General features: G+C 44.4%; 2 protein-coding genes across 2 annotated transcripts in view; both read right to left on the bottom strand.

The window, feature by feature from the left end:
- The window catches only part of LOC100918721 (zinc finger protein 345), a 31,845-nt gene extending 17,984 nt beyond the window's left edge, over positions 1-13,861 (bottom strand). Inside the window, 3 exon segments of the mRNA XM_012545788.3 lie at positions 3,165-3,253; positions 7,979-8,222; positions 13,799-13,861. Of these exon segments, the coding sequence (XP_012401242.2) occupies positions 3,165-3,253; positions 7,979-8,012 (123 nt within the window). The 5' untranslated portion in view covers positions 8,013-8,222; positions 13,799-13,861.
- A 2,647-nt stretch (positions 13,862-16,508) lies between these two features.
- LOC116422680 (titin-like) overlaps positions 16,509-26,754 on the bottom strand; it is a 29,185-nt gene continuing 18,939 nt past the window's right edge. Inside the window, exon 4 of the mRNA XM_031961709.1 lies at positions 16,509-18,283. The gene's annotated coding sequence lies outside the window, so the exon portion shown is untranslated. The remainder of the gene's footprint in view (positions 18,284-26,754) is intronic.

Genomic DNA, 26,754 nt, shown 5'->3' with positions numbered 1-26,754 from the left:
ATCCTGGGGCTTCTGGAGCCACAGCAGGGAGCAGTATCTCACCCAGGCCTAGGCAGGCGCTTTGGCAGTGACTTGGAGTATGGGCTGGGAGGAGGCAGGAGGCTGGGGAAGGAGGCAGGAGTCTGGGTGAGGGAATTAGGGGGAGGGGAAGGAGTAAAGGAGGGGGAGGGAGAAAAAAAGAAGGAGGAGGAGGGAGAAGGAAGAGAAGGAAAGAAAAAAAAGAGAGAGGGGGAGTAGAAAGGATGAGAGAGAGGAGAAAAGAGGGAGGGAGAATGGGGAGGGAAAAAGGAGGGGAGAAGGGAGGTAGGGGGAGGAAGGAAAGATGGAGGGAGAGGAAAGGAAAGAGAGAAAAAGGAAGGGGGGAAGAGAGGGAGGAAGGGAGGAGGGGTGGTTTCTGGGTCCTACTAGATGCTAGGGACTTTGTTGAACCCTTTACAAACATCATCTCCTTTGATCCTTACAACGATCCTGAGGTTCAGGCAATTTTATTATTTACATTTTACAGCTGAGGAAACTGAGGCAGAAGTTAAGCCCAGGGATATTTAGCCACTAAGTATCTGAGGCTGGATCTGTGGCCTTCCTGCCTCCAGGAAAGCCCATGATCTCCTGTACGCTAGGAAGACTGGGATGGAGGAAAATAGATACTAGTAACAGACACCATATAACACCATCCATTCCAAGCAATCAAGATACAAAACCCGCATGTGCTAAACGGAGCAGAACCCAGAGGCGGGAGAACTTGTGACCAGAAAGGGAAAAGATCATAAATGACAAAAATGTCAGTGAAGTAGCCTAAAGGGGCTGAATGGGAGAACTGGTGGAGTAAATGACACAAGGTGCCTTCTCTGATGCACTTAATATGCCAGGAAGAAAAGAAACACATTTAGAGTCAGAGGGAACGGAGTGCAATCAGCCTCTGGAGGATGGAGAAGGCAGAGGGTCTGGTCAGCCACTGGTGTCCAGAGAAACAGGTCCTGGGCTCCTACTGCAATACTTTCATTTCTGGTCCTATCAACCAATCCACAAACATTTCCAAGCACCTACTATGTGCCAGACACTACTATGTGTCTCTGTGAGGCAAGATGAGCCCTGGCTGGTCCCTCTGAGCACAAAGGACTTGAGATTTGTGAGTGACCTGAGGATCCAGAGTTGGGGATCCAGGACCCTGGGGAGTCTTGTTAGGAGACACTCAGGGGACTGGCTGCCAGATGACAAAAACCTGCAGCCACAGAAACTCCAGAACATTAAGGCAATCTCCCCTCACCCCCCAAACCCCCAAAAGCAAAAACAAAGGGAGCTTGGGATCTGGAGAGCAGCAATTCTCTTCTAAAACATTTGAATCACATCACTGTGATTATATGCCTGTTATACTTTATATATTAATACTTATTAATATGCCATATTATATATTAATATATTTTTATTATATAGTATATGCCTGTGTAATATGTACACATTTGTGGACACTAATTTACACACATCTACTTGGACAAGGTGTTCAGAGGGAAATAAATAGAAGAAATTACTAAGGACAAAGTTGATGAGTTTTTAGAGACAAGAAGATCTGGGTTAAATTTGACTTCAGAGATTTACTAACTACTTAATCCTGGGCAAGTCACCGAACCCCTTTAAGCCCCAGTGAATTTAATCTCATAGCAGTAGGGAAAGGTCAGATGAGATGAGACGAGGTACTCTAATAGCAGAGATTTCCAAACCCAAATCACAAACCTAAGCACTAGATTATTAAATTAAAAATACCTAATAGAAATTCATATAATCAAGTGTCTATCTCATGTCTTTCACGATACGCTAAGATAAAAGCAATTAACGTGTTATTTCTCATTTTGACAGATGGGGAAACTGAGGTTCAGAAAGATTAAGCCCCTTGCTGATGGTCACACGGGTAGTGCTTGATTTACAGAATTGATAGGATTGAAAAAAAAACAAATAAGAGAAAATGGCAGAATGGAGAAAATGTAGCGTTCGCTGAATGAACAGTGAAAGAATATGAACGGCTAGCTCACAAAAGAACAAAACAAAGAGCAATCAAACACTGAAATGGGTTCAGTTTCTCCAATAATTAGAAAAATGGTGAGGACGCAACTGGGAGGAACTATTTACAACACTAGGTCAAGCTGCTGTACAGAGATATAATTATGAAAGGAGAAAGAGGGAGTCCTAAGAAGTGGAATGACAAAGTTCCAATCCTCTCTCTGTGAGTTCTGGTCTTATGTATAAAGGGGAAACGAGGCCCTGTTTCATGTCCCTGCCCTTTTGGCTGTGGGAATGGACAGAAGACTTGGAACTCCTAAGTATAGCCACCTCAGAGAGTGGACAATCAACAATACACAAAAATATATAAATGTGGCCAATTCAAAATTTGGGAGGACTGTGGGGAAACAGATACTGGTAGCACTGCAAACTGGAGAATAAAGTGGCAATGGTCAACACAAATCACAAAACTGGCCGTCCCCTTAGACTTGGCAATCCACTCCTGGGAATAAACCTTACGGAAATAATTTAGAAAAGGGGAAAAGTCTGATTTGAGCAAATGTAGCTTTGTGACATGTGATTATGAAATCAGAAACAGCCCAAATGGTGGATTAACATGAGGACGAACACAAGTGTACCAATGAGTATAATAAATAAGAACATCATGTGGACTGTGGCAAAGGCCATATGTAGTAGGGGAAAGGGAAAGAATATGGAAGAGAGGGTTCTAGCAAACAGAGAACCTCTGATCTAGAGTACCCATTTTAGTGGAATGAGTGCTATTCTTGAAGTCAGGAGACTGGGGCTCTAGTACAATTCTGTCTCTGGTATCTTGGGGCAAATTATTGCGCCCATCTGCCCCTCATGTGTCAAATGGAAGACAGGACTGGATGATCTCTAAGGACCATCCTGTGATCCAGAGAATCTGGGTTCAAATTCCACTCCAATGGGAACTCCCATTATAACTGGAGAAATCACTGACACTTTCTGTGCTTCCTCATCTATGCAGAGGGAACGGGACCCCACGGACCCCAACATCCCTCCTGGAGCGTGCTGAGAATGCTGTGGCTCCCACTCATCTAACAGTCTTCCAGGTGAGACACTGGGCCCCAGGGCCTGGAAGAGACTTTGGGGGACAGAGAATGTTAGGCCAGAAGAGAAACCTGACTCACCTTGGCCTGGGCTGCCCAGAGCCTCGAGGTCGCCGCCACCTTTTCTTCTCGCCTCCACTCTCCACACCTTTGCAGCCGGCCTCTCGTCACTGCTGGGCCAAGATAACAAGCATTAGAGAGCTGGCTAAGTGTCAGAGGCCCGCTGTGAATTTGGACTCCCAAGTCCTGGAGCTGTCATGGGTGACTGGGCTGCCCTGCCCCGACCCCACTCATCGACCAGAGGAGAAGAGGCCCACCAGGGCCTGCACTCCGAGGCCCACAGGAGGGAAGGGGGCACACCAGGGGCTACTATGGGACATAATGGATGGAGTATCTGGCATGGAATCAGGAAGTCCTCTTGATGGGAACTCAAGCCAGCTTGTTCTCTCCCCTTATCAAGAAAGCCTTCATCATTTTCTTGTCTCAGTAATATCAGGCCTAAACTCCTTAATCAGATCATCCACCCTGGGACCTTCTCCCCAGCTAAGCATCCTTTATCTCCCCAACTCTTTCCTGGTTTCTCTACCTTCCTTCTCTCTATAAAAATGCCCCTTCCCAAAGCAGACCACAAAGTGACCTTTGTATTCTGTCTGTGACCTTTCTTGTAAAGATGCCTTTTGGCCAAAGGAAGGCCATCGTGAATCTGTCACAAGCGCCTTTCACTTTGCGCCTCTCAGTCCCTGATCTTCAGAACCCCATCACTGTCTCAGACACTTACTGGCCATGTGACCCTGAACCTGTTGTTTCACCTGTCTGAGGCCGTCTGCCTCAGTTGTACTATATGTTGAAATCTACCCCTCCTTAGCTGAAGTTCCAACTGAGTTCAGTAAAGTACCAGGTACTGATTCTGTTCCAGCCGGTCCAGCAGTTGGAGGGACCTTTACTCATAGAAAAGCTGACTGAAATCTCTCAGATCATATGCATGAGGAAGATATCCCCCAGGAGTCCATGTCTATAAGGGTTTGTGATGATCCCAGGGGAGGAGGTCTCTCTCTCTCAGTCAGAGTTCCCATCCCAGGCTGATCCTTCACCTAGAAGAAAGTCATCCACCTAAGAGCCAGTGTGGTTCAGGAGGGGCCGAGGAATGGTCGATGCATCGTGTGCTGCCCGACAGCTCTGGGAGAAATGCCAGGAGCAGACAGGGGTCTGTCCGCAACATCTGCAGACCTGACCAAGGCCTCTGACCCTGTCAGTCACGAGAGTTTAGGGAAAACTGGGTCAAAATGCGATTGCCCAGAGAAGCCCATCAGCAGAGTACCCCGGTTTCCTGATGGCACGCTTGCCCGGGTTCCGGATGTTGGGCAATGCTCTCGAGCTGTCCCATCACTGAACGAGCTGGGCTGAAACGAGGCTGGGTGCTCGCGCCCGTGCATTTTAGCCCGATGTTTTCAGCCATGTTGTCAAACGCCTTCAAAGGGGGCAAACGCGGATTAAAGTCAGTGACCGCACTGAGGGTAAATGCTTCGAGTCCGAAGGGGCCACAAGCCAAGGTGTGAGCCAAGGGAGAGCACGGGTACACAGCCTCCAAGCCGAGATGCAACAAAGTGCAGACCAACTTTCTGCCGCTTGGACTAATGTCAGCCTGACAATGGACCCCAAGCACACACGGGCCTTCCCTGGCCAGTGCCCGCCGTCCGTTGGTGGGACCAGTAGTAAAGGTTGGTGGGAACCATGGATGCTGTAGGTGACCCCCTTCCCTCGGTACTCTACTGTCTAGGAATGTCCACATGGATATGAGGTTGATGCACACACTGCTGGAGCTAGCCCAGGGTTTGGGAGGCTCCGAAGGGAAGTGGGGGAAAGGAGAAGGGTTAGACTGACCCCCAAACTGAAAGTCTTCAGAGCCCATGGGCTGATCTTCCTGTTGTGCACCTGGGAAACCTGGACAGCTACCAGCCCTGCCAGGAAATGGAATTCTGTTCTGCCATGTGGGTGTCTTAGGAAGAGGCTAATGGTCCAGCAGGCTGAGACACTGGACCCTGAGAGCTTTTCTGAACCAAACTTCACAGCATTCAATCTCTGCTGCAGAGAGGACAAGTCCACTGGGCAGGCCACATGTACACTAGCCAGAAAGACTTTTATGGAGAACTCACGCAGGGCAAGGGCTCACAAGAGGGTCAGAGGAAGTGCTATGAGGACACTCTCAAGGTCTCTGAAGGATGGACTGCATGACATGGGAGACCCTGACATAGAACCACCCAGCGTGGCGTGCCCTCATCGGAGAAGGGCTGGGCTCTGTGAGCAGAAGACCTGCGAGATGCACAGGTAGAGACGCTCCCAAATGTCCCTGGGACTGTTTGTGTCTGACCTGCAGCAGAACATCCCGCGCTCACGTGGGTCTGATCAGCCACTGTCGGACCCTGGAATTGGATTCTTAACAGAATGATGCCATTCGGGTCCTCTTCCAGAATGAAGGACACCAACTAACATGTAAATGGGGAAATCGTAGCACCGACCTCCAGGGCTGCTGGGAAGGCCAAATGCTAAACTCAATATAGCCGGTGCTTGGTAAACCTTAATCACCCATTAAAAATCAGCTTTCACAGTTATGGTTCCTGCCCTCGGTATCCAACATTCTCACTGATCCTAGCCCTCAGTGGAGATGGACACGGTCCTCTCCCCTAGTCTGAGGCTGAAGGCAGGGAGGAGACAGTCCTGGAGAGGACTCAGGAGAACCTGTCCCCAAATCCTACCTCAGACATCTCCTGGCCAGGTAACCCTGAAGAGAGTCACGTGGCCCACCTGGGCCTCAGTCTCCCTGGGCTCTCCAACCTCACTGAGCTCGGCTCCTGAGCTCTCCTGAAGGGACTCCAAGGCCTGGTTACTCTCAGGAGTGTATAGAAGGCAGTGCTAGAGTAGCTGCAAACCCAGGAAACCCAGGGTCCAAACCTGGCACCCACTGACTGGGTGAGCCTGAGCACTAGGTCACTTAATTTCTTAGTGCCCTGGGCAATCCTCATAGACTGTAGATGGCAGATTTGCACTGGGAGAGGGCAGGTCTAGACCCAAGGGGTGAAAAATCACCCTAATATGCCCGAGGCAGACACATACTCTAAAGAGGAAGGAAGAGATCATTTGTTAGCCCCATCCTGTCTCCTTTTGTCAATTGTGATTTTTTTCTAAAACAATCTAATGTTTATATCTAGATTTTGACAAAATTATATATTGACATATATATACTATTTAAAGTATCTTAATTATGACTCCTATCATAGTTCACTGACTCAAGCCCTCAATATATCACCAGTTGACTATTTTTTCATTTGTGAAAACTCAGTCTTAGGCCATTCCATTTCTCTACAATTATTTAATAAAAATCTCTCTTCAAAATTCTCTAATAAGTTAAAAAAAACTTGGCAATGGAGCTTTCTCTCCATCTCCTTTCTTTTAAAGACAGGAAAAAGTCTCTTTGGTTTTCCTCAGGCCATTATTCTTAATAGTTCCTCTCCATAGTTTATATGAATGCATATCTGTCTATATAAATTGTATGTATGTATGTATATATCTAATCTATAAATATGTAGCTTCCATTTTATACTTCTTTCCCCCAGAATTGCATGTGTTTCCCTAGTTAGACTGCCCAAAGAGTGGTTTTGATTCAGGATTCTGGGGGTAAACTGAAGGGCTAGTGTCTACTATAGTTATTTCTGAATCTCCATTATTGTCTTCCTGTTAATAGCCAGCATACTCAATTTTGAGCATTGGGTGTTTTATTTTTCTTAACTAAAATGGACAAGCAAAGGATAGGAAACCTTCCCTTCAGAGCCTAAGGCGCGCTCTCCCACAATTACATATGGTCGTATCAAAAGAGTAAGTTTAGAATACAGAATACATAGGTGAAGCGTTAATACAGCAAAGAATCAAAATACAAGATTCTCACTCATTTTTTCAGAAATTTTAACTAATGATCGATTTTCCTCTTTGAATTTTCAAAATTTTTTTTTAATTTCAATTCATTTCCTAATTTATGATCATTTACAAAAGCCTGTAAATTGTGAAAATCAGTAGAATATGTTGAAAAATCTAACTAGGGTTGCTAGTAACTAGTCTAACTAGAGTAACTAGTCTAGCTAGTTACTCTACTCTATTTTTACTGTCAGTTATGATCTAGAAGAACTGTGGATAAAAGATTTTTCCTTTTCCATGAACCGATTAACAAATCATTGTCCTGTAGAGCTAAACTTCCAATCCAGCCCGGACGCTGGAGGAGACAAAAGGAGATCAGAGAAGGGCCTCCAAGTGAGCGGCATTGAGAAACTAAAAAAGCAGGGCTGGTGGTCCCCACAAGCTGGGGCCACCTAAATCTGCTGGAATCAAAATCTAGGTAAACTTGGTTTGGAAAACAAGCCTCGGGGCTGGAGGACAGGAGAAGTTTTAATAACTATTCTTTCCTCAGAGCATCCAAGTAAAACATTCCTTTGGAAAAGGTGCCGGCTTCCCTCAGAGGAGCTAAGGGAGCTGTCCACCCTTGTGGCCAGCCAGGGAGGAGGGGCAGTGTGTGATCTTGACCTCCCGAGGTGGTGGCCAGGAGACTGAGCCAGTGAAGCACTGGGTGGTGGTGGGCAGGGGCTGATGGAGAGAGAGAAGGAAGGGTACAGAGCAAGGTCAGTTGGAGGGCCAAGCCTTCCTCCCCTATGTCCTTCCTCACTCTCCCTCCATCCCCTCACACATTGCCTGGGATCCCCAATGGACTACACACTTACTACCAGACAGGATCGTTGAGTCCGATGCTCTCATTTGATGGATGGGGGCACGTGAGTTCCCGAGGGTAAGTGCTTCTCCCAAATCCCACAGGAAAGTGGCAGAGTCAGCCCCCTCCCTTCTGAGAATCTCACCTCTCTCTTCCAGCACGGGGGCCCAGGCTTCCATGGTCACAGCCCTTCCCTGCTCTTCTGAGTCTTCTGACCTCACCAAGTCTGGTCCCACCAGGTCGGACAATCAGGAGATGCTTCTGAATCAGTCTCTGGCCGCTGTTTTCCAGCTCCTCTGAAAGGTCCCCGGTCAGCTGTGTCTTGTTCTAGCATTCATTTCTTCTCAGGAGGGGGTCCTCTGTACCTTTGCTGTCCTGTAGAGCTGGGCCTAGGGGTTGGAAGGGAAGGGGATTTTAGTTTGGCCCTTGGCTCTGGGACACTGCTCAGATCCCATGCCAAGAAGCTTGGATAGGCCAGGCTCAGGCTTAGGGGTCTCTGGGGACGGAGCTGAAACCTGCCAGGATGAACAGGATGGGCTCAGGTGCCTCAGTCCTATGAGAGCCAGGGCTCTCTGGAGATGCCCATAGATCATACAACAGAGCATGAGATGATCCCCATTCATGAGTAACTCACTGAACTATAGAGACAGCTAGGTGATATGGTGGACAGATCCCTGAGCCTGGGGGTCCAAGAGCTAAAACCCACCCTCAGATGCTTACTGGTTGTGTGATCCTGGCAAATCACCTAATCTCTCTCTTTGCCTCAGTTTCCTTATCTGTAAAATGAGGACAATAACAGTATTTTCCTCCCAGGGATGTTGTGTGGATCAGAGGAAATAATATTTGAAAAGCACTTTACAGATCTTAAAAGCACCATAATTGCTAGATGCTGTCATTATTAGGATTGTGTCTCTAGGTAATAATTTATGTCACATCCTCTGGGGGATTTGCCCTCAAGAAGACCAAGATCTGCTTCCCATAGGCTCCCTGAGCAGAAGCGTGACTCTAGTAAGGAAAACAAAGCACATCTCAATATGGATTAGTAAGGGCCTTAAGCAGGAAGATAGATATAGAGAAAACCAGCAGGAAAAGGAGAAGGAAAGATGTGATGGAGATGAATAGAAGGAGCAAAAGAATACAAAGGATGAAGCTGAAGGAAGACTCCGGAGGAGGAGGTGGGAGGAAACCCTCAAGGTGAATTGTGACAATCAGAAGACAAAGACTTGGGCCCAAGGCCTTGCTTCTGGAACAGGGGCTCTCACAGCAGAGAGAAGGCAGAGAGTACCAGGCCTAGGGGCAGCCCCTCATGGGCCCCGAGTCCTAGCTCCTCCCTCATCCACTCGGAACCACCCGGAACTTCTCACCTCCAGATCATTCTCCTTCCTGGGCTCCCCCAGGCGTGTTCTTCTCTGAGAGCAGCACCCACAGTCCCCAGCTCTGCCCACAAATCCCCAATGCCCTCACTCCTGGGGACCTCAGAATTCTCCATGCCTGACCTCCCAAGCTCCCCATCTAACACATGTGGAGGCTCACCCCCACTGTTACTACTCTCTTATGGAGGAGCCAACTGGAAGTCAAAGAGATTTTCAGTGACTTGCCTACAGTCCATAGCACATCAACAGCCAGAAAGACCTAGAACCCAGGTCTGCTCATTGCTCAAAGCAGAGCCTCGCACTACCCAGATGCCAGACCTTCCTGAGCTCTCCCACCAAGAGACCCTGCTTGGTTACCCTCCCATCCTCTTGAGGGAATGACAGGGATTGCTCTGAATTTGCAGATTATAAATATATGTAATATGTATAAATATATGTATATATGTAAATATAAATATATAAATATATATGCCCCTTTAATCTGGTAATTAATTGTGTATGGGGGGGACAATTTATGAGGGACTCTGATGAAAATCCCCCCTTCCCAAACCCCCCTATAGACAACAGAACCACTGTGGGGGGCATGAGAATATCAAAGTAGTTCCCTTTTCATCCATCCCTTTAAAAAAAAAAACAAACAAAAACTAAGGCAGTGGAGACTGGGAGGAATAAATAATTAATCAAAATGCCATCTTCTCCTTTAATGGGTTTTTGATTCCCCCAGTCTAACGCATTAGACAATGCACAGTGCTGTGCTCAGACAGTCTAAATAGTTCCTGGAATAGAATCCGATACAGCCAGAAATGGAGAGAATCAGAGAGAAATCTAAATATGGGGCTGTTCATTCCTCCCTCTTCCTCGCATGGCTTTTTCCTGACATTCACAGGCCAGGTCTGAATCCCCACAGAACCCACAGCTGGGGACTGTGGGTAGAGGGAAATGATGGAGACCTGGACACTAAGGGGATCACAGCTTGGGGAGCCGAGAGATGGGGCAGAACTGGGGGAAACAGCCTCTCTTCTCTGGGAGGGTCATATTATAAACAAATATTATTCTGTTCATACAAGGCTCCATGCTGAGAGCTGAGGAATCAAAAGTACAATGGTTTATTGACTTATTTTAAAGAAAAAGCTGCTTAAGGAGTTCACAGTCTATCATGGAAAATACTTTCAAACAGGTGTATATGTGTGTATGCACATGCATGCACATGCAATACGTAGGTGTACAGATGAACATGCCTACATGCATCACATAGCATATACTCATCTCTTATATGCACACATACATGCATGTGCGCATACACACCTGCATACATGTGCATACATATAGGAAAATACATGCATGCAGAATATACATGCATATACACATATACACGTGGGCATAGGTATCATGTATGTCTAAGCATACGCATGTATAGGTGTATATATGCACACATATATAAATGTATTATATATGTAGAAGTGCATATATGAATAAGTTTATATTTTATATGTACACACATGTATGTATATGCACATATATTTGTGTGTGTATACACATATGTATGCATATAAATGTATTATATATATGTGCATATGTGTATAAATATATGTATATATTTATATTTTATATGTGTGTATATATTTGTATATATGCATATAAGTGTATTATATGTATATGTGCATGTATATATGGATATAAATGCACATATGAATATATTCGAAGTTTATATATACATGTGTGTATTTATACATGAGTATATATGCATGTACATATTATATATTATATATTTGTGTAAAGGGCCGGAAATCTGGAGAAGTATACTTGCAACAAGGTATTAACTCAATATAATTGATGAGATGATGGTTCTCTAGTTCCCATAAATAATTAAGTGCTTAGCACGGAGATGTCATGATTCTCTAGTTCACACATGCTCAGTAGCTGTAATGATGTAACTACAATAAGGTATATAAGGGCTGGAAGAGAGACATTCCATCTTTGACCAGCCTCCTGGCCCTCCTGCACTAAGCTCAGACTGGGCCAGAATAAAGACTCTAGACTCTATTCTTGACCATTCTCGCTTTGTCTATCCTGCTGAGGCCAAGGCCCATCGGAAGGACCTCCAGAAAGCTGGTCCGGACATTACATATATGTATATATGTGTGTGTGTGTATATGTACATGTTATATACATATCTATTTTAATGCAGTACTTTTTTTTGCATCATATATTAGTTCAATCATGTCAGACTCTTTGTGACCCCATTTAGGCTTTTTTTGGCAGAGATGCAGGAGCCGTTGGCCATTTCCTTCTCCAGCTCATTTTACAGACGAGGAAACTGAGGCAGACAGGGAAAGGATTTGTCCAGGATCTCAGTTAGGAAATACAGGAGGCCACACTTGAGCTCAGAAAGAGGAGCCCTCAGACTGCAGACCCAGGGCTCTATCCATTGCACCACCCTGCTTCTCCATGCAGAGGTGGGAGTGGGGAGGTAGAGAAAGACAAAGGGGAAGCAAGGAGGCTGACCCAGCCTCAAGAGCAAAGGCAGCAGCCTGAGAAGAGGAACTCTGGGGGACCCCCTACACTAGCCAAAGTTTTGATCCCGGGGGTGTGCCCGTCAGAGGGGTGTGGATGAAGGTGATGGGGCAACTGGGGGCCATGGCAGATAATGGAGGAGGGAGGCTCAGGGGAAGTGTGTCTAGGGGTGGGGGCCCTGGGGTTGCCCTGACTCACGTGGGGCCCTCTCCCCCAGCCTAGAGGAAGAAGAAAAGGGCAAGCCAGTCCAGAAGGAAGAGCTGGAGGTCAGGAAGAGCGGCGCCCCACAGAACAGCAGGGAGTGGCAGAATGCCAAGGAAGAATTAAGCAGCCCAAGGCCTCAGGGAGCTCACTGTCAAAGCCCCCCGACTCCCCCAGAGTTCCGGCCACCGCGGGCTTCCCAGACCTCAAGGCGGGCGGCGCCCTGGTGGGGCCCACTCCTTGGAGAGGTGGGAGTGGGGAAGAAGGGGGGTACTCAGTCCCGAGCCAGGAACGGGGTAGGGGCTGCTGGGAGCCCGCCTGCAGCACTGACAGCGATCAGATGAATGGCTTTGGAGCCGGGATGAGGAGAGAGCGCAGACCCAGGCTAGGAGTTAAGTGGGGGGTTACTGACTCACCAGCTGGGAGCCCGGGGCCAGAGCCTACGGTACCTTCAGCGGTCCGAAGGATCTGATCAATGGCTTTGGGGGGGAGAGGGAGACAACGAAGGGAGGGGACCAGGGAGGACTCGGTCCTGGTTGAGGGAAGGAGTGGGGGCTCGTGGACGGACCAGCTGGGAGCCCGGGGTCAGAGCCTGCAGCACCAGCTGCAGCAGCAACTAGATCGATCAGATCAATGGCTGGGCAATAGGAGGGTGTGGGGGAAAGGAAGAGAAGTGAGGACAGAGGAGGGAGGGGAGAGAGCGTGCGCCCGGCCCGCCCCACCCCGCCCTTCCTCCCCGCCCTGCCCGGCCGGCCCCGCCCTCCCCGCCCCGCCCCCTCATCCCCACGGGCAACACTTCGCTCCTGAGCTCCCTTGTCACTTTCACACAGAGCGGCCCGCGAGGCACAGACACCACAGAGGCCGCCCCGCCCCCTCATCCCCACGCGCAACACTTCGCCCCTGAGCTCCCTTGTCACTTTCACACAGAGCGGCCCGCCAGGCACAGACACCACAGAGGCCGCCCCGCCCTCATCCCCACGCGCAACACTTCGCTCCTGAGCTCCCTTGTCACTTTCACACAGGGCGGCCCGCGAGGCTGACACCACAAGGCCGCCCGGCCCGCCCTCCACCCCTCCCGCCCTGCCCCTCATCCCCGCGCAACACTTCGCCCCTGAGGCTCCCTTGTCACTTTCACAGAGCGGCCCGCAGGCACAGACACCGAGGGCCGCCCCGGCCCGCCCCTCGGCCCTCTCCCCGCCCGCCCCCTCATCCCCACGCGCAACACTTCGCCCCTGAGCTCCCTTGTCACTTTCACACAGAGCGGCCCGCCAGGCACAGACACCACAGAGGCCGCCCCGGCCCGCCCCTCCCGGCCCCTCCCCGCCCCGCCCCCTCATCCCCACGCGCAACACTTCGCCCCTGAGCTCCCTTGTCACTTTCACACAGAGCGGCCCGCCAGGCACAGACACCACAGAGGCCGCCCCGCCCTCATCCCCACGCGCAACACTTCGCTCCTGAGCTCCCTTGTCACTTTCACACAGCGGCACACGAGGCACAGACACCACAGGACACAGAGCCCACAGAGGCCGCCCCCGACACCCCGCGAGGCCCACGGGGACCCACCACACCCGGGGGACACAGACACAAGCCAGGGACCCCCGAGCGCGCACGAGGACGGGCGCACGACCCGGAACACCACGCGGGGGACACAGAACACGCGCAGCCGCGGAGCCCCAGCCAGGAGACAGAGCGCGCGCACACACAGGGCACCCCGCAAGGCACGGGGCTCACACACAGCGGGCACTCACAGCACCCCGGAGACAAAAAGCCTACAGCCGTAGCAGACACAAACACCACACGGGGAGGCACGGGGCACACCCAGGGACAGCGACACCCCGGAGACACACAAAGGCGCGCCGTGCCTCGCACTCACTCACCTTCCGAAGGAGCCCCGGGAGCCACCCAAAAACCGAAGCCAGAAGGCGACTGCTGCCCTACCCCCACTCCCAACATCCCCGCCTGAGAACTGCGCCTGCGCACAGGACAGAGAACTACAAGCCCCAGAATGCACTTGGCCGGACGCCGGGACTGGACGACAGAAATGGGGCGGAGCCTGAGGAGGCGAGGCTAAGGAAAAGAGCGGCAAATGATTGGTGGAGGTAGAGGGTGAGTCAGTTTCTCCAGCCCTCCCCCTCAAAACGCACAGACATACACAGAAACAGACACACACGCCCCTTCTGCTCCTGTGCAGAACCTCAGCGCGGGAAGTGGCCACTCAGGACCGTGACTGAGCTGAGGGGATGCCCGCTCCCTGGTGCTGAAGATCTTCATGGCCAGCACGAGGACTAAAGTGCCTGCCCGGGGACACATCACCACTGAAATTCAGTCTGCTGTAAGCCTCCCTCCAGCCCTGAAATGGCACTTTGCAAAAATCTCATTTAATTCTTCCAGCAAACCTGGGCGGTGACTGTTGCTGCTTGCTCAGAAAAACAGTTTTTACCTCAAGGAGCTTAAAATCAAAATGGGAGAGGGTGGCGTACACACTTGAGTCAAGGTATATACAGGGTGACGATCACTTTTCATTTTTCTTTGATTAAAATGCAAGTAGAAAATCTTCCTATTTTCTATCTAAAAATTATTTAAGTAAATTATTATTTAAATAAATTATTAAGTAAATGACTTTTCCTCATTGGGTAGGTGAATATTTGGCATAATCATCTGCCTGCTAATATATATATATATTACTAGAAATATGTTTGCTTTCATACTATAAAAACAGCTACTAATCCAGCTATTATTCTTGTGGGGTGCAGTTTAAAGTAGACAGTTTTAATTGTTTTTTTTTTTTTTTAAACAAATGTAACTCGGGATTTTTTGTTACATCCATGCAAAAAGTCCGTTCTATTAAATAGATTTCATAGGGAAAATTTGCCTTTAAGGACATGACTGGGATTTCTGACGGGGCATGGCAAGGTGAGACTGCTCAAGACAACTTTACAGAGGGTGGGTCTCAGCTGTTTGACAAGACTTGGATTTCAGCCTGGACACCTCCGCAGAGGGTGACATCATGGAGCCAAACTCATCAATGCCTTCTCCCTGCTTGCCTCAGGGATCAATTCTTCAGTGTCTCTATGCTCAACACACCCACCAATCAGGATATCATCATTTCTCTCTCTTTTAATTTGTTAAAGAAATATTTTGAAAAGTGGGTTGCAAGTCTCTAACCAATGCTGAAATTTTAGGGGCCAAATCCATCCAGAAATTGGGAGTGAAATACAGTGGTCTGTGAGATTGAAGTGTTATAGAGATGAATTGAAACCAAATTTGGTGACATCACGGGATACACAGTTGGTTACCAGGACACAATAGCAGAAATTAGGACAGGTCAGTTTGCCTTTTATGGGGACAGTATTTTGCTGGAGAAATTCACCCCAACAGTTTCCCTTCAAACAAGTAGATCCCAAAATCTTTTGGGATATGAGGCAACCAATCTCATTTTCTGAAATGAGGGAGCCTGCAGAAAAATTACAAGTTTTGAAAATCCTGTTTTAAGTATTTTAAGATAACCATAGAACATATTGGTTAAATAACGAGAACACAATACATTAAATAAATGATAAATAATTTGCTGAATGAGTTTTGAAATAACCATTTTCAGAGAATTTGCAGGTAACCAGGGAGCCAACAAATTTGTCTTAGAAGTTCCTTGCATTACTAAATGGTAGAACCTTGATACAGCATATTATCTAAGTAGATCATTAGTGTAGAGGGCCAGAACTCTGAAAAGGTGTAGTTGAAGGAGGCAGGCAAGCTGCCACCTGGCTCATTAAAGATGAATCCTGGACTCAGGAGTCTGGAGACTGAAGTTTCTTTCCTCAGCATACTTCAGTTGAGAGAGCCTGACCCTCTCCCTCAGTGCTCCAATCCTTGCTTCTAGATTACCTCATCATTTAGCAAGCACCAAGGTGAGGAGAGCCATCATGTGACCATATCATATAGAACTATTATCTCACATTGAGTGGGTAATTAGCCTTAAGTACTCTACTGTCTTTAAGATTCAAATACACCTTTTCAGAGTCCTGGCCCTCTACATCTTCTGCTTTCTTTTGTTTTAGAAAACAGGTGATCACGCCCTCCCTGACTTATCAGGAAGAAAACTGAAAAATACTAAAGGGGAGTGGGGAATCAAACCAGATTTTGTTAGCAGGTTTCTGGGCTGAAGGGTCTTACTTGAAACAGGTATACATAAATCCATCAGCATGGGAGGTATTACATAAGCACATGGTAATATAAAGCAGGTTAATAGTATACATTGATTAGGTAATTAGCCTTAAGTACCTAAGTACTCTTGCTGTCTTTAGATTCAAATATAACTTTTCAGAGTTCCGGTCCTCTACAATTAGGATTATAGAAATGATTATCTTTTAAAACTTAAACCACCACAGACTTGAAAAAACAAACAAATATTTTTGGTTAATATCTTGTAAACATAGGCTGAAAAGGGGTTTTAAAAAATATGCCAAAAATCCTTTTCCCTAGGTGGGTAGTGTGGTGGAAAGCTAGTACTAACTTACACATAATGGATTGAGGAAATATTTGGGAAATGTTTAAAATTAAAGAAATTTCATCTTATCAGTAAGGGGCGGGTCATAGAAGTGCTGAGCATGAGTGGGATTTTTTCCACCTTCCCTAATAATCAGTGAAGTGAGAAGAGGGCTCAGGCTGGGATAAAGAGCAGTCACAAGCAGTGAGAGAAGGGTAAACATATATAATTTTGCTAATTGATCTAAAATAAAACTACATTGCAGTTTTCAATCCTAAATTTCAGATTACAACCAAAAACCCTTAAGAATTTTTTGAAATGATAACGAAATTGTCACCTGTATTTTCTTTCTTGTATGACAATTTCATATTCCATACCAAGGTCATTTTCTAGGGCCAATGACCTTGCTAGGAACAATGGTTTTGTGAGATTTTTCTTCCACTTTCCCCAAACAGTGTGAGGGGTGGGGGATAACTGATCTGAAAATAAAATCTAGGTAAAGTTTTTCACTGTCCTATTCACAGTAATTATATAAGTTTTTAGGACATGCAAACATGTAATCCTTTTGAACAAATTACCAAAGAACTTTGTTTTAATACTTAGATTTAAAATTTTAGTAATTTAGTAATACTTCAATATTTGTACACAAATTTCAAAGATCTTATACCCAGAATAAACAAGTTCACAATTTTAGAACACACCATTTAATAATGATTATCTCATACAATTGTAATAAGAGATTCATCATAGAAAATTTACAACTTTTCTTGATATCTAAAGAGATGATTTTATGCTACTCACCTCCTCCCACATTCTGTGAAGAGGGGAAGGGAATAACTCTAAATGCAAAGCCAAACCAGATAAGGATTTTTGTTACCTCACCCCACCTTTCCATAAGCAGCAATTACCAGTTTTAGCTAGTTTTAAACATTCTCCACAAGTTTTTAGTTACAAGTCAAATCTCAAATCTACAATTTCAAAAGAACCATTATTTATCAATTAGTATTTACTAAGAGCAAATTAGTTTTCCTCTCGTTAGGGAGGAAACAAGACAGTATCAAATAATTTAATGATTAATCTCAAAACCTCCAGAATCTGCTAAAATTTTCTTTTTTTAGCAGTTTTACAACTTTAATTAACTAACTTGATTTCTGTAGACCCAAATTAGCCAGTGCTGAGTTTACAAGAAAAAAAAAAGTCAGGCTTTTTTCTTTTTAATGTGGAACTTATGGATAGAACTTACTAAAATCAATTTGCAAGAATAACAAAGAAAGGGATCCTGAGAGAGGATTAGGCCCCTCCCCATTTTCCTCTTTAAATTTCCTTCTCTAAATTTTTTTCCAGTTTTTGAGAAAACACCCCAGGGGTAGGTCCAATGGGATAGAAGGTCCTTGTTCTATCCTTGTAGCTGACTTCCATCTCAGAAAGAGTAGGATCTATGTAAAACAAACAAAAAAGACTTATTCAAAACATTCCCAGCATAAGTACAATCAATAGCACCCCAGTTTATGCTATGGGATCAGCCCATGCTCTAGCAAAGAGACTGGGTTTTCCCAAGGGCCCTGCTACTTTAGAAGAATTAGACTTAAAATTGTGAAGGATCCCCTTACCTTTAGGCAAAGAAGAAGACTAGCAGATCAATTTTCCAGGTCCCCAAGATTATACTGGGACTCTAAGGGAAGTCTAATAAATTAGCTTTATATAATATTTAGGGCTTAGTTAGCAGCCTAATAGCTTACAAGGCTGTTAAAGACAAATAAATTAGGATAGGAGTTTTGAGCAGACTCTGGGCAGTGACCCATCATTTCCCTCCTTTTCTACCTTTTGGGGATAAAGGCTGGAGGTCTCTATCTTCTTCTGGAACCATCGATGCTTCAAGCTGAAAGGAAACAGCTCATCATGTGGATAAACTTTACATTTTGCAACTAAAATACATCTTATATGACTGAGAGAGCTAGCTTTCTGGCCACGTGGCAAGAACTTCTCAAATCATAAAATCTATTTCCTGGAAATGTAAGACTTTGAAACTTACTATTTTTCATTTAGTCACTAAAAATCCCACCAACACTGAGTGGTCACTATGATTTTTAGGGATGAATTAGTAATGATCATTTTAGAAAGTCGTTATTTAAGCCACAGAAATGACAACATTCTAGGGCAAACTCAGCTATAATAAAATAGGAATTTCAAAGATATTACCCTTCTGCTTTTTAACAAAACCTTTAATTTAAATTGGATACCTTTTAATCAAATGTCAGCACAGAGCTCATGAGACTGTGCAAGCAGGATCATAGATCTAGAATACTTGGATTTTAGGACTCTGAAAGTTGGGGACACGGGAGATCCCCATGTAACAAGAAACTGAGGCTGACTCCAGGACATGGGGAGAGGGTTTTTTGGGGGAGAGGAGCCTACCATACATCAGAGAGGCTGCAGTGATTTTAAATCAAGCAGCTCATTCACTAGGAGAAAGGAAACACCCCATGAGGTTAGGATATGTCCTTCACTGGCAGGTTAAATCCTGAAAAGGTCTTAGAACCCTTAAAGAAGTAGCTGGCAAGAAGAAGCAGAAATGGGGTGAGGAGAGACTATGTGGCAGGGGGGAAGGGGAAAAACACCACCAGAGACACCTAGAAAAGCACACTCTTTAGATTTAAATTGGTCAGATATTATACTGGTTCCCCCCTGCAATATTGGGGATGCAAATACACCTAAAACCCAAAATCTTACCCATAAGCAGAGAGAAGTGATCCAAAGGAGGGCAGGGAGTATGGCATGGGCCATAAGTAAATTTTATAGGGAAAGTTTGAATCCTAAATTTAATTAATTGTTCATTTAATTTAATAAATTTAACTCAGGGACATGACTGGGATTTCTGACAGGGCATGGCAGGGTGAAGCTGCCCAAGACCCCTAGAGAGGGTGGATCTTAGCAGTTTGACATAACTTGAATTTCAGACTGGATACCTCCCCAGTGGGTGAGACCATGGAACTAAACAAATCTCTATCAATGTCTTCTCTCTGCCTGCCTCAGGGATCAATTCTTCAGTTTCTCTCTGCCCAACACATTCACCAATCAGGACCTCATTTTTTCTGTTTAACTGAGATTGTTCAATTTTTATAGCATAAGAAGATATGTCAAAAATCATACCCTATCTCTAAGACATCATTTTTGTCCATAAAAAAGCCTCATTAGAATCTTTATAATTATTCAAAGTTATTATTTTTTTAACCTACTTTTACCTACAAGAGGTAAAAGCTGTGTTTAAGTATAATAAAAACCAGGTTTTTACCTCTAAAATACTGTGTTGTGATAGATTTATTTGACAGCTGTTTTCTATCACAGGAATTAAATGGGTACATATTTCTCCTATAATAACATGATCAGTGGAAAATATAGAGAGGAAGGTCTTAACATTAAGGGGAACCTGAAATGACTTCTTCCAGAAGGTGGGATTTTAGATGAGATTGTAGGAGGCCAGGGAATCCAGCAGGCAGTGATATATTTTACTTCATGCATTTGAAAGAAGTGAGTCTGAGAGAGGGGGTCTCCAGGCTTCATCAGGTGTCAAAGGGAAGAATAGCTCTGGAAAGCAAGGCTTTTCAGATTGGAGGGAGGATACCGAGACAGAGGTTCAGAAAGCAGGGCTCAGCACCAGGGGGCTGGACAGGGACTCTAGAAAGGAGTCTTTTTGATCCTGACAAATTTCTGAGGCAAGATGCTGCAGCGCAACTGCAATTCTGCCTCCAGATATAGGGGACTGAGAAGACAAAGAAAACAGTGAATTTATTCTTGCCTTCAGAAAAAAGAATTTATAGTCTATCAGAAGAAGAAACACATGCACATGGAAGCAATTACAAACGACAAAGTAAATTCAAAGAGTTTTTTTTTTTTCTTTCAAGGAGTTATTTTCTTTTTCCAGTTTTTTTTTTTTTTTAAGAGGGAGAAAAGCACTAGCAACTGGCAGGATCAAGACTTCTCCCCTTTTCCTCTGGGAGCACTCGAGAACTGGACTTTGAAGGCAACTGGGGGCTTCCAAGGGATGGAGGTGATGATGGAGTATGTCCCAGGAGTGTGGATTCTGCCCCTGTGGAAAGGCATGGATGGGGTTGTGAGGGGGAGGTTGTGCAGGAGGAATGGCAAGATCAGTGTGTTGAGGCTGAAGAGGGCAGGAAGCAGAAACAGTATCCAGTGAGGCTGAAAGAATATGTTGGAACTTGCTTGTGAATGGCTTTAAATGCCATTCTCAATCATGTCTGACTTTCTAACCCCATTTAGGGTTTTCTTGGCAGAGATATTGAAGTGGTTAGCCTTTTCCTTCTCCAGCTCATTTTACAGATGAGGAAACTGAGGCATATATAGTAAAGTGACATATCCAGGGTTACATAGTAAGTATGTCAGATTAGATTTGAACTCAGGGCTTCTGGACTCTAGGCTTAGTGCTCTATCTATTGGACTACCCAGCTGCCTTTAAATGCCATAGTTTATACAGTTCTCTCTCTCATACCCAAAGAAGCTCTGCAGATATTCCTTCCCATCCTACACATATATATCTCCCTATAACCTCTGAAATCAAATATAAAATCCAATTTGGTTTTATGGTCCTTCAAAACCTTACCCTTTCCTGTAATGGGTCAGAACTCTGAAACAAGGATTCTTAACAAGGTGCTAACTCAGTGGAATCGATAAGACAATGGTTATCTAGTTTAGCATGGTGCTTAATAGTGCTCTAGTTCAGTACATGGACTTAGTACTTAATATAATTCTATAAGATTCACACCTACGATGATGTAATTATAATAGAGTATATAAGCTGGGACAAACTCAGACAGAGACATTCACTCCATCTCACACCACTGTAGTGGCTGGCCTGTCCTGCATTTCCTCCACTGAGACCAAGGCCAGTGTGAAGGGCCTCCAGAAAGTTAGCTCCAGCCCCAGGCAAGGAGACAATAAAGAACTTGGACTTTATCCCTGGCTATTCTTGTGGTGATTACTCAGCTGAAACAAAGGTTGGTCCAAAGACCTCCAGAAATCTAAATCAGAGCACTACACCTTCCCATCTATATAGACTTTTAATCCCCCATCATGTACTCCAATGCTAGTCTCCTTGTTCCTAATACAAGATACTCCATCTCTCCACTCCAGGTATTTTCACTGGCTCCCATCCCTTGCCTAGAACTCCCTTCCTCACTTTCTCTCCTTTCTGACTTCAATGTCTTTCTTGAGTTTCATTTACAATCTCACTTTCTACCATAATCCTTTCCAAACCCACATTAATCCTGGTGCTTTCTTTCTGTTGACAGTCTAAATTTATTCTATCTATATCCCGTAGTTGCTGCACGTAGTCTTCCTCATTAAACTGTGAGCCCTTCCAAGCAGGAACTGTACCTTTTGTCTTTCAATATGTCCCCAGAACTTAACACAGGGACTGGCACATAGTAGGTGCATCAAATGCTTGTTGGCTTGACATAGTGAATAAAACTGTCCAGAGCTGAAATGAGAGAAAGGTAGTGGGGGAATTTTGGGGATGGCAGGTCTGTCCAGGAAGGATTTGTGGAGGGTCAGCAGAGTGGGAGGGATAGGGTTGGGGAATTGGATATATGGATAAGGGAAGGGAATAAACAATTATTAAACAGTTACTATGTGCTAGGTATTGTGCTAAGTATTTATAACTATTATCTCACTTGATCCTCGCAACAACCCTGGAAAAGAGGTGCTGTCATTATCCCAATTTTCCAATTGGATAAGCTGAGGTTAGATGACTTGCCTAGAGTTAAATAGTTCATGTCTGAGGCAATTTCTGAATTCAGCACTTTATCCACTTCCCATCTAGCAGAGGAGGTAGAGCAGTGGTTCTCAAACTTTTGTTTTCAGTATCTTTATCCTATTAAAAATTATTGAGGATCTCTCCAAAGCGGTTTTGTTTATCTGGGTTATATTTATAGACATATACCATATTGGGAATAAAAACCTTTTTTAAATTTGTAGACCCTCTAAAAGAGTTTCAGAGATCCCCAGGATTCTCTAGACCATACTTTGAGAAACACTGAGGTAGAGGATGGGGAACAGCTGATCTGCAGAGTAGGAACACAATACGTTTCTGCTGATGGAGTAAATGAAGGTAGGCAAGGGTACTTTAGGATTAGGAGCAAGCAAAGGGAATGGGGCAGGAGCAGAAGTGGGCTTTGCTGGTCAGGGGGCAGGGAAGGGCTTGTCTATTTTAGGGGAAAGGGCAGAAAATATGTAGGAGGTTCAAAGAGACTGAGGAGAAGACAGTATTTTGGAGGGACTGATAAAAAGTGGGAAAGAAAAGAGATATGTGAGAAAAGGGAAGCCCCACTCGGGCAATGGGAGGGAAATGGGGGGAATGGGGTTTCTTTGTATAATAGGAAGGAGAAAACTGAAGATTAAAGCCAGGATTAGGGAAGATAAGAGAAGAAGCAACCAACCCACCCCAGCAAAATGCAGAAGATTTCTGGGAATGTGGCTGAATGGTACCCAAAGTCCCTCCCACCAGCATCCTTCCAAGCACAGAAGCCCATCCCATAATACTTGTTTACAGCTTCATTATCCTTTGTCTTCCCAGTGCTTAATGATTGGGGGAGTGGGGGTGAGGAAAGGGAGCTAGGAAGAGGGGGCTGGGCTGTAGCTGAATTGCAGCATCTTGCCTCAGAAAATTGGGGAGTTTTCAGGAGTCCTGGGGGCTGACCCCTAATTTCTGGATCTCTGTCCTGGTGTTCTCCAATTTGAAAAGCCCTGCTTTCCAGAGCTGTTCTTCCCTTTTCCCTTTCTCTTTCCCTAAGCAAAACATCCATGCCCTTGTTTGAGCAACAGTCCCAGGCTGTTATTAGTCCCCAATTCCCTGCATTCTGCAGGCCCAGGGTTAGGGAGAAACAAGTGTCTGAGACGGGGAGAATGGCCCAGAAAGCTGGGGGTGGGAAAAGTCAGTCTGTATCAGAAACAGAAAAGGGCTGGGCAGAGGGGAAGGGGGCTGTCTTTGGAAGGATTCAGGTATGTGGGAAAGGGATGGGTGGTACTGGATCTTGGCTACTTCACTGAAAGGAGCTAGAATCATATGAACAATCCTCTCACCCTTTTAAGGGGGAAGAAATTCAGATCCAGAGAGCTGGAAAAGGGCTCTTCAGTAGAGATGGGATAACTTGGAGGGAGGATGGATGGCAATGTTCATAATTCGGGAGCTGGGAGCATGAGGGGAGGTATGTAAAACTAGAGGTAAGGGAGAGTTTGTATGAGAGAAGGAGGAAATCTAGGGGAAGGGGAACATTTGGAGAGAGAGAGAGAGAGAGAGAGTGTGTGTGTGTGTGTATGAAGTGTAGCATTAGAAGCTGAAGGGAATGAGTGCTGGGAGGGGCAAGAAATGAAATCTGGGAAGAATAATGTGGAAATAAGGTTCTGCATGTCTGAGAGTCAAGCTGAGGTTACACTAGGATCTTTGAATATTGAATAAATAAAGATGGGGAATGATCGGGGTGGGAGAAAGAGTCTCTTTATAAAGAGGTATAAGAGGGAAAGGCTCTGTGGGGGGATGTGTGTATAGGAAGTGGCTAAGCAGGAATATGGGTTATGAAAGGGTATGTGGGAAGAGAATCAAAAGAGATCTCTTGAAGGGACTAGAAGGGAGGGAGACAAGTAGGACAATGCCTCTTACTACAAGGAGATCTCCCCAGCATTGGAAGCCTAAGAAATCTGCTGAGCTAGTGTGGGAGGGTACACGCACTCTCAACACACACACACACACACACACACACACACACACACACACACACACGAGATTAGAATCACCCTGGAGCTGCCATTGTCTTCTTCTCAGGATGGGGCATACATTCTCTGAATAGATAGCCCAAAGTTGGGAGTGATCTGAGTTTACAAACAGTTTTTCTGTCCAGGGGTGATGTGATGTCACTCTCAGCATCTCATTTTAACATAGCTCACTCCACCAATTAGAGTTAATTGCCATTCCTTTTCCAAAAGAACATATGAGCCCTGAGCCTGCTTGCAGCGATTGTCTTTGGTCTTAGAGATGACCAAATGACCACCTTTTCTGAAAGAAAACAAAAAATATTTGAAGAACTGAAAGACTTGAGCATTTGTAAAAATAAAGAACTACTAAATAGAAAACTCAACATAAAAGATCCAGAAGAAATAGAAGCCTTATTAATAATATGATTAAATTTCCCAGAAACTCTGGAATCTTTTAATTATCACAATAAGGTACTAGTTATCAAAAAAGACAGCAAGGTAATCACCAAAGGACAACTATTGCCTTGCTCATAATGACTTTGTCAAGTAGGTACTAGAGGTGCCTTCAAACATCAAAATAGTATATACCCACAGGCCAATTGAATCAACAAACAGCAGGCTCTGCTGTGGCTCAGTCTAGGGCTCAGGAAATTTCACTTCAACTTTCACCTCCTTCCTGGTCTCAAGAAATTTCACTTAAAAAACTTTCACTTCACAAATTTTCATCTAAGAACATTAGGAGGCTAACTGGGGGAAGACTGAAGGACTCCTAGAATACAGGGCTAGTGTGTGGCTATGGATAAGGAGGGAGCACATGTGTATGAGTATGTTACCATGGGGAGCAAGAGCATTTACAGGAAAATGTGGTTCGGGGAATCTAAATATGGCTTAAGAAAGGAGAGGAGTCTCTGGTGTTGAGCTCTAGACAGAATTTAGAAAATAACAGTAAGTAGGACTTTAAATCTCGGGCAACAATATCCACAACTTGGGATGAAAATCTAGTAATAATAATAATGTGCAAAATAAAATGAAACAAATTAAAAATAAAAGTGAATAAGCAAATGAAAAAGAACTTGACTATGGGTAGGTAACGTTTAATGGTCAAAAGCCCACAAAAAATGTTAAAAGCAATTCAAAAATCAAAAAAAGACATTGAGGAAAATTTGGGAAAAATAAAAGCAATTCAAGAAAATTATGAAAAGAAAACTAACAAATTAGAAAAAGAGACACAAAATCTTAAGGAAGAAAATAACTAGAATTGAGCAAGAGGAATTGAATTACATTATAAGGTACCAAGAAATAATAAAACTAGAAAAAAACTAGAAGAGAATCTGAAACATCTCATTAAAAAAAGCAACTGATCTGGAGAATAGATTGAGGAAAGATAAAGTTGTCATAAAATTATGCTTAAAAAAGAAAATCCAGACAATATTATAGGAAATTATTAAGGAAAATTGCCCTAAACTTCTAGGAAAAGAGGGTAAAATAGAAATAGAAAAAAGTTCATCATCTGAAAGAGATCCCAGGAAAAACACTTATAGAAATTTCATAGTCAAGTTTCAAAATTTTCAAAAGGAGAAAATATTACAAGCAACAAGAAAAAGCACCTAATTTATATACTATGAAAAACTAGTCAGTTTTTCAGAATCCCTAACAGCTTTTACATGAAAAGATCACAAGTCTTTGAACTTTATATTTTGAAAAGCATAGGAACTGGGATTACAGCCAAAAATAATTTACCCAGCAAAGTTGGGTATAATTATGAAAGAAAAAACAAAGATATTTGATGAACTGAAAGACTTTTGAGCATTTGTAAAAACAAACAAAGAAGAACTCAGTAAAAGATCCAGAAGAAATATAAGGAAAATATAAAACATTAATCATAAGTCACTCATTGGGGTCAAACTATTTATGAGATATGAACATGTTAGTATTCTCAAAACTTATTATTACTAAGATAGTTTGAAAAAAGTTTAAGGCTGATATGGATGGAACATGTTTATGACAGAATAAGTCTAAGAAACAAAATTAGGTAGGAAAAACTGAAAAAGAGTAATTATCTCATAAAAATAAGACATGGAGGAAGACTTAATACAAAGAAAGCAGGTGGGAGTAGAAGGTTGGTAATGATGGAAACTTTCCCTCATTTGGGTTGAAGAGGAAACAACATCTGGAGAAGTTTAGAAATCTTAACTTCTAGAGAAATGAGAAAGCTGAAAACAGATTGGGGGAGGGTGTATAGAGGTGTATAAATTAAAAGGTTGTGTAGATTAATAGTAGGAGGGTGAAGGGGAGAGGATAAGGAAGACTTTCATATGGATGGATAAAATAAAGAATAAGAAGGTAAAGGAAGAAGAAAAGATGATAAGGGTAAGGTAAAAAGAAAGGTTAAAAGGAAAATAGTGATTAAAAATAAGATAGTAGGGAAATTCACAAATAGTAATTATCACATTGCATGTGAATGGGATGATCTCACTCATAAAATAGAAATGGATAGCAGAATGAATTAAAAATTAGAATCCAACAATATGTTGTTTACAAGAAACACATTTAGGAGTGGTGGGAGTCAAATATGATAGGGAGAAG

This window comes from Sarcophilus harrisii, chromosome 3, assembly GCF_902635505.1.
Source record: "Sarcophilus harrisii chromosome 3, mSarHar1.11, whole genome shotgun sequence".
Classification (NCBI taxonomy): Eukaryota; Metazoa; Chordata; class Mammalia; order Dasyuromorphia; family Dasyuridae; genus Sarcophilus; species Sarcophilus harrisii.
This window is presented reverse-complemented; position numbering and strand designations above follow the sequence as displayed.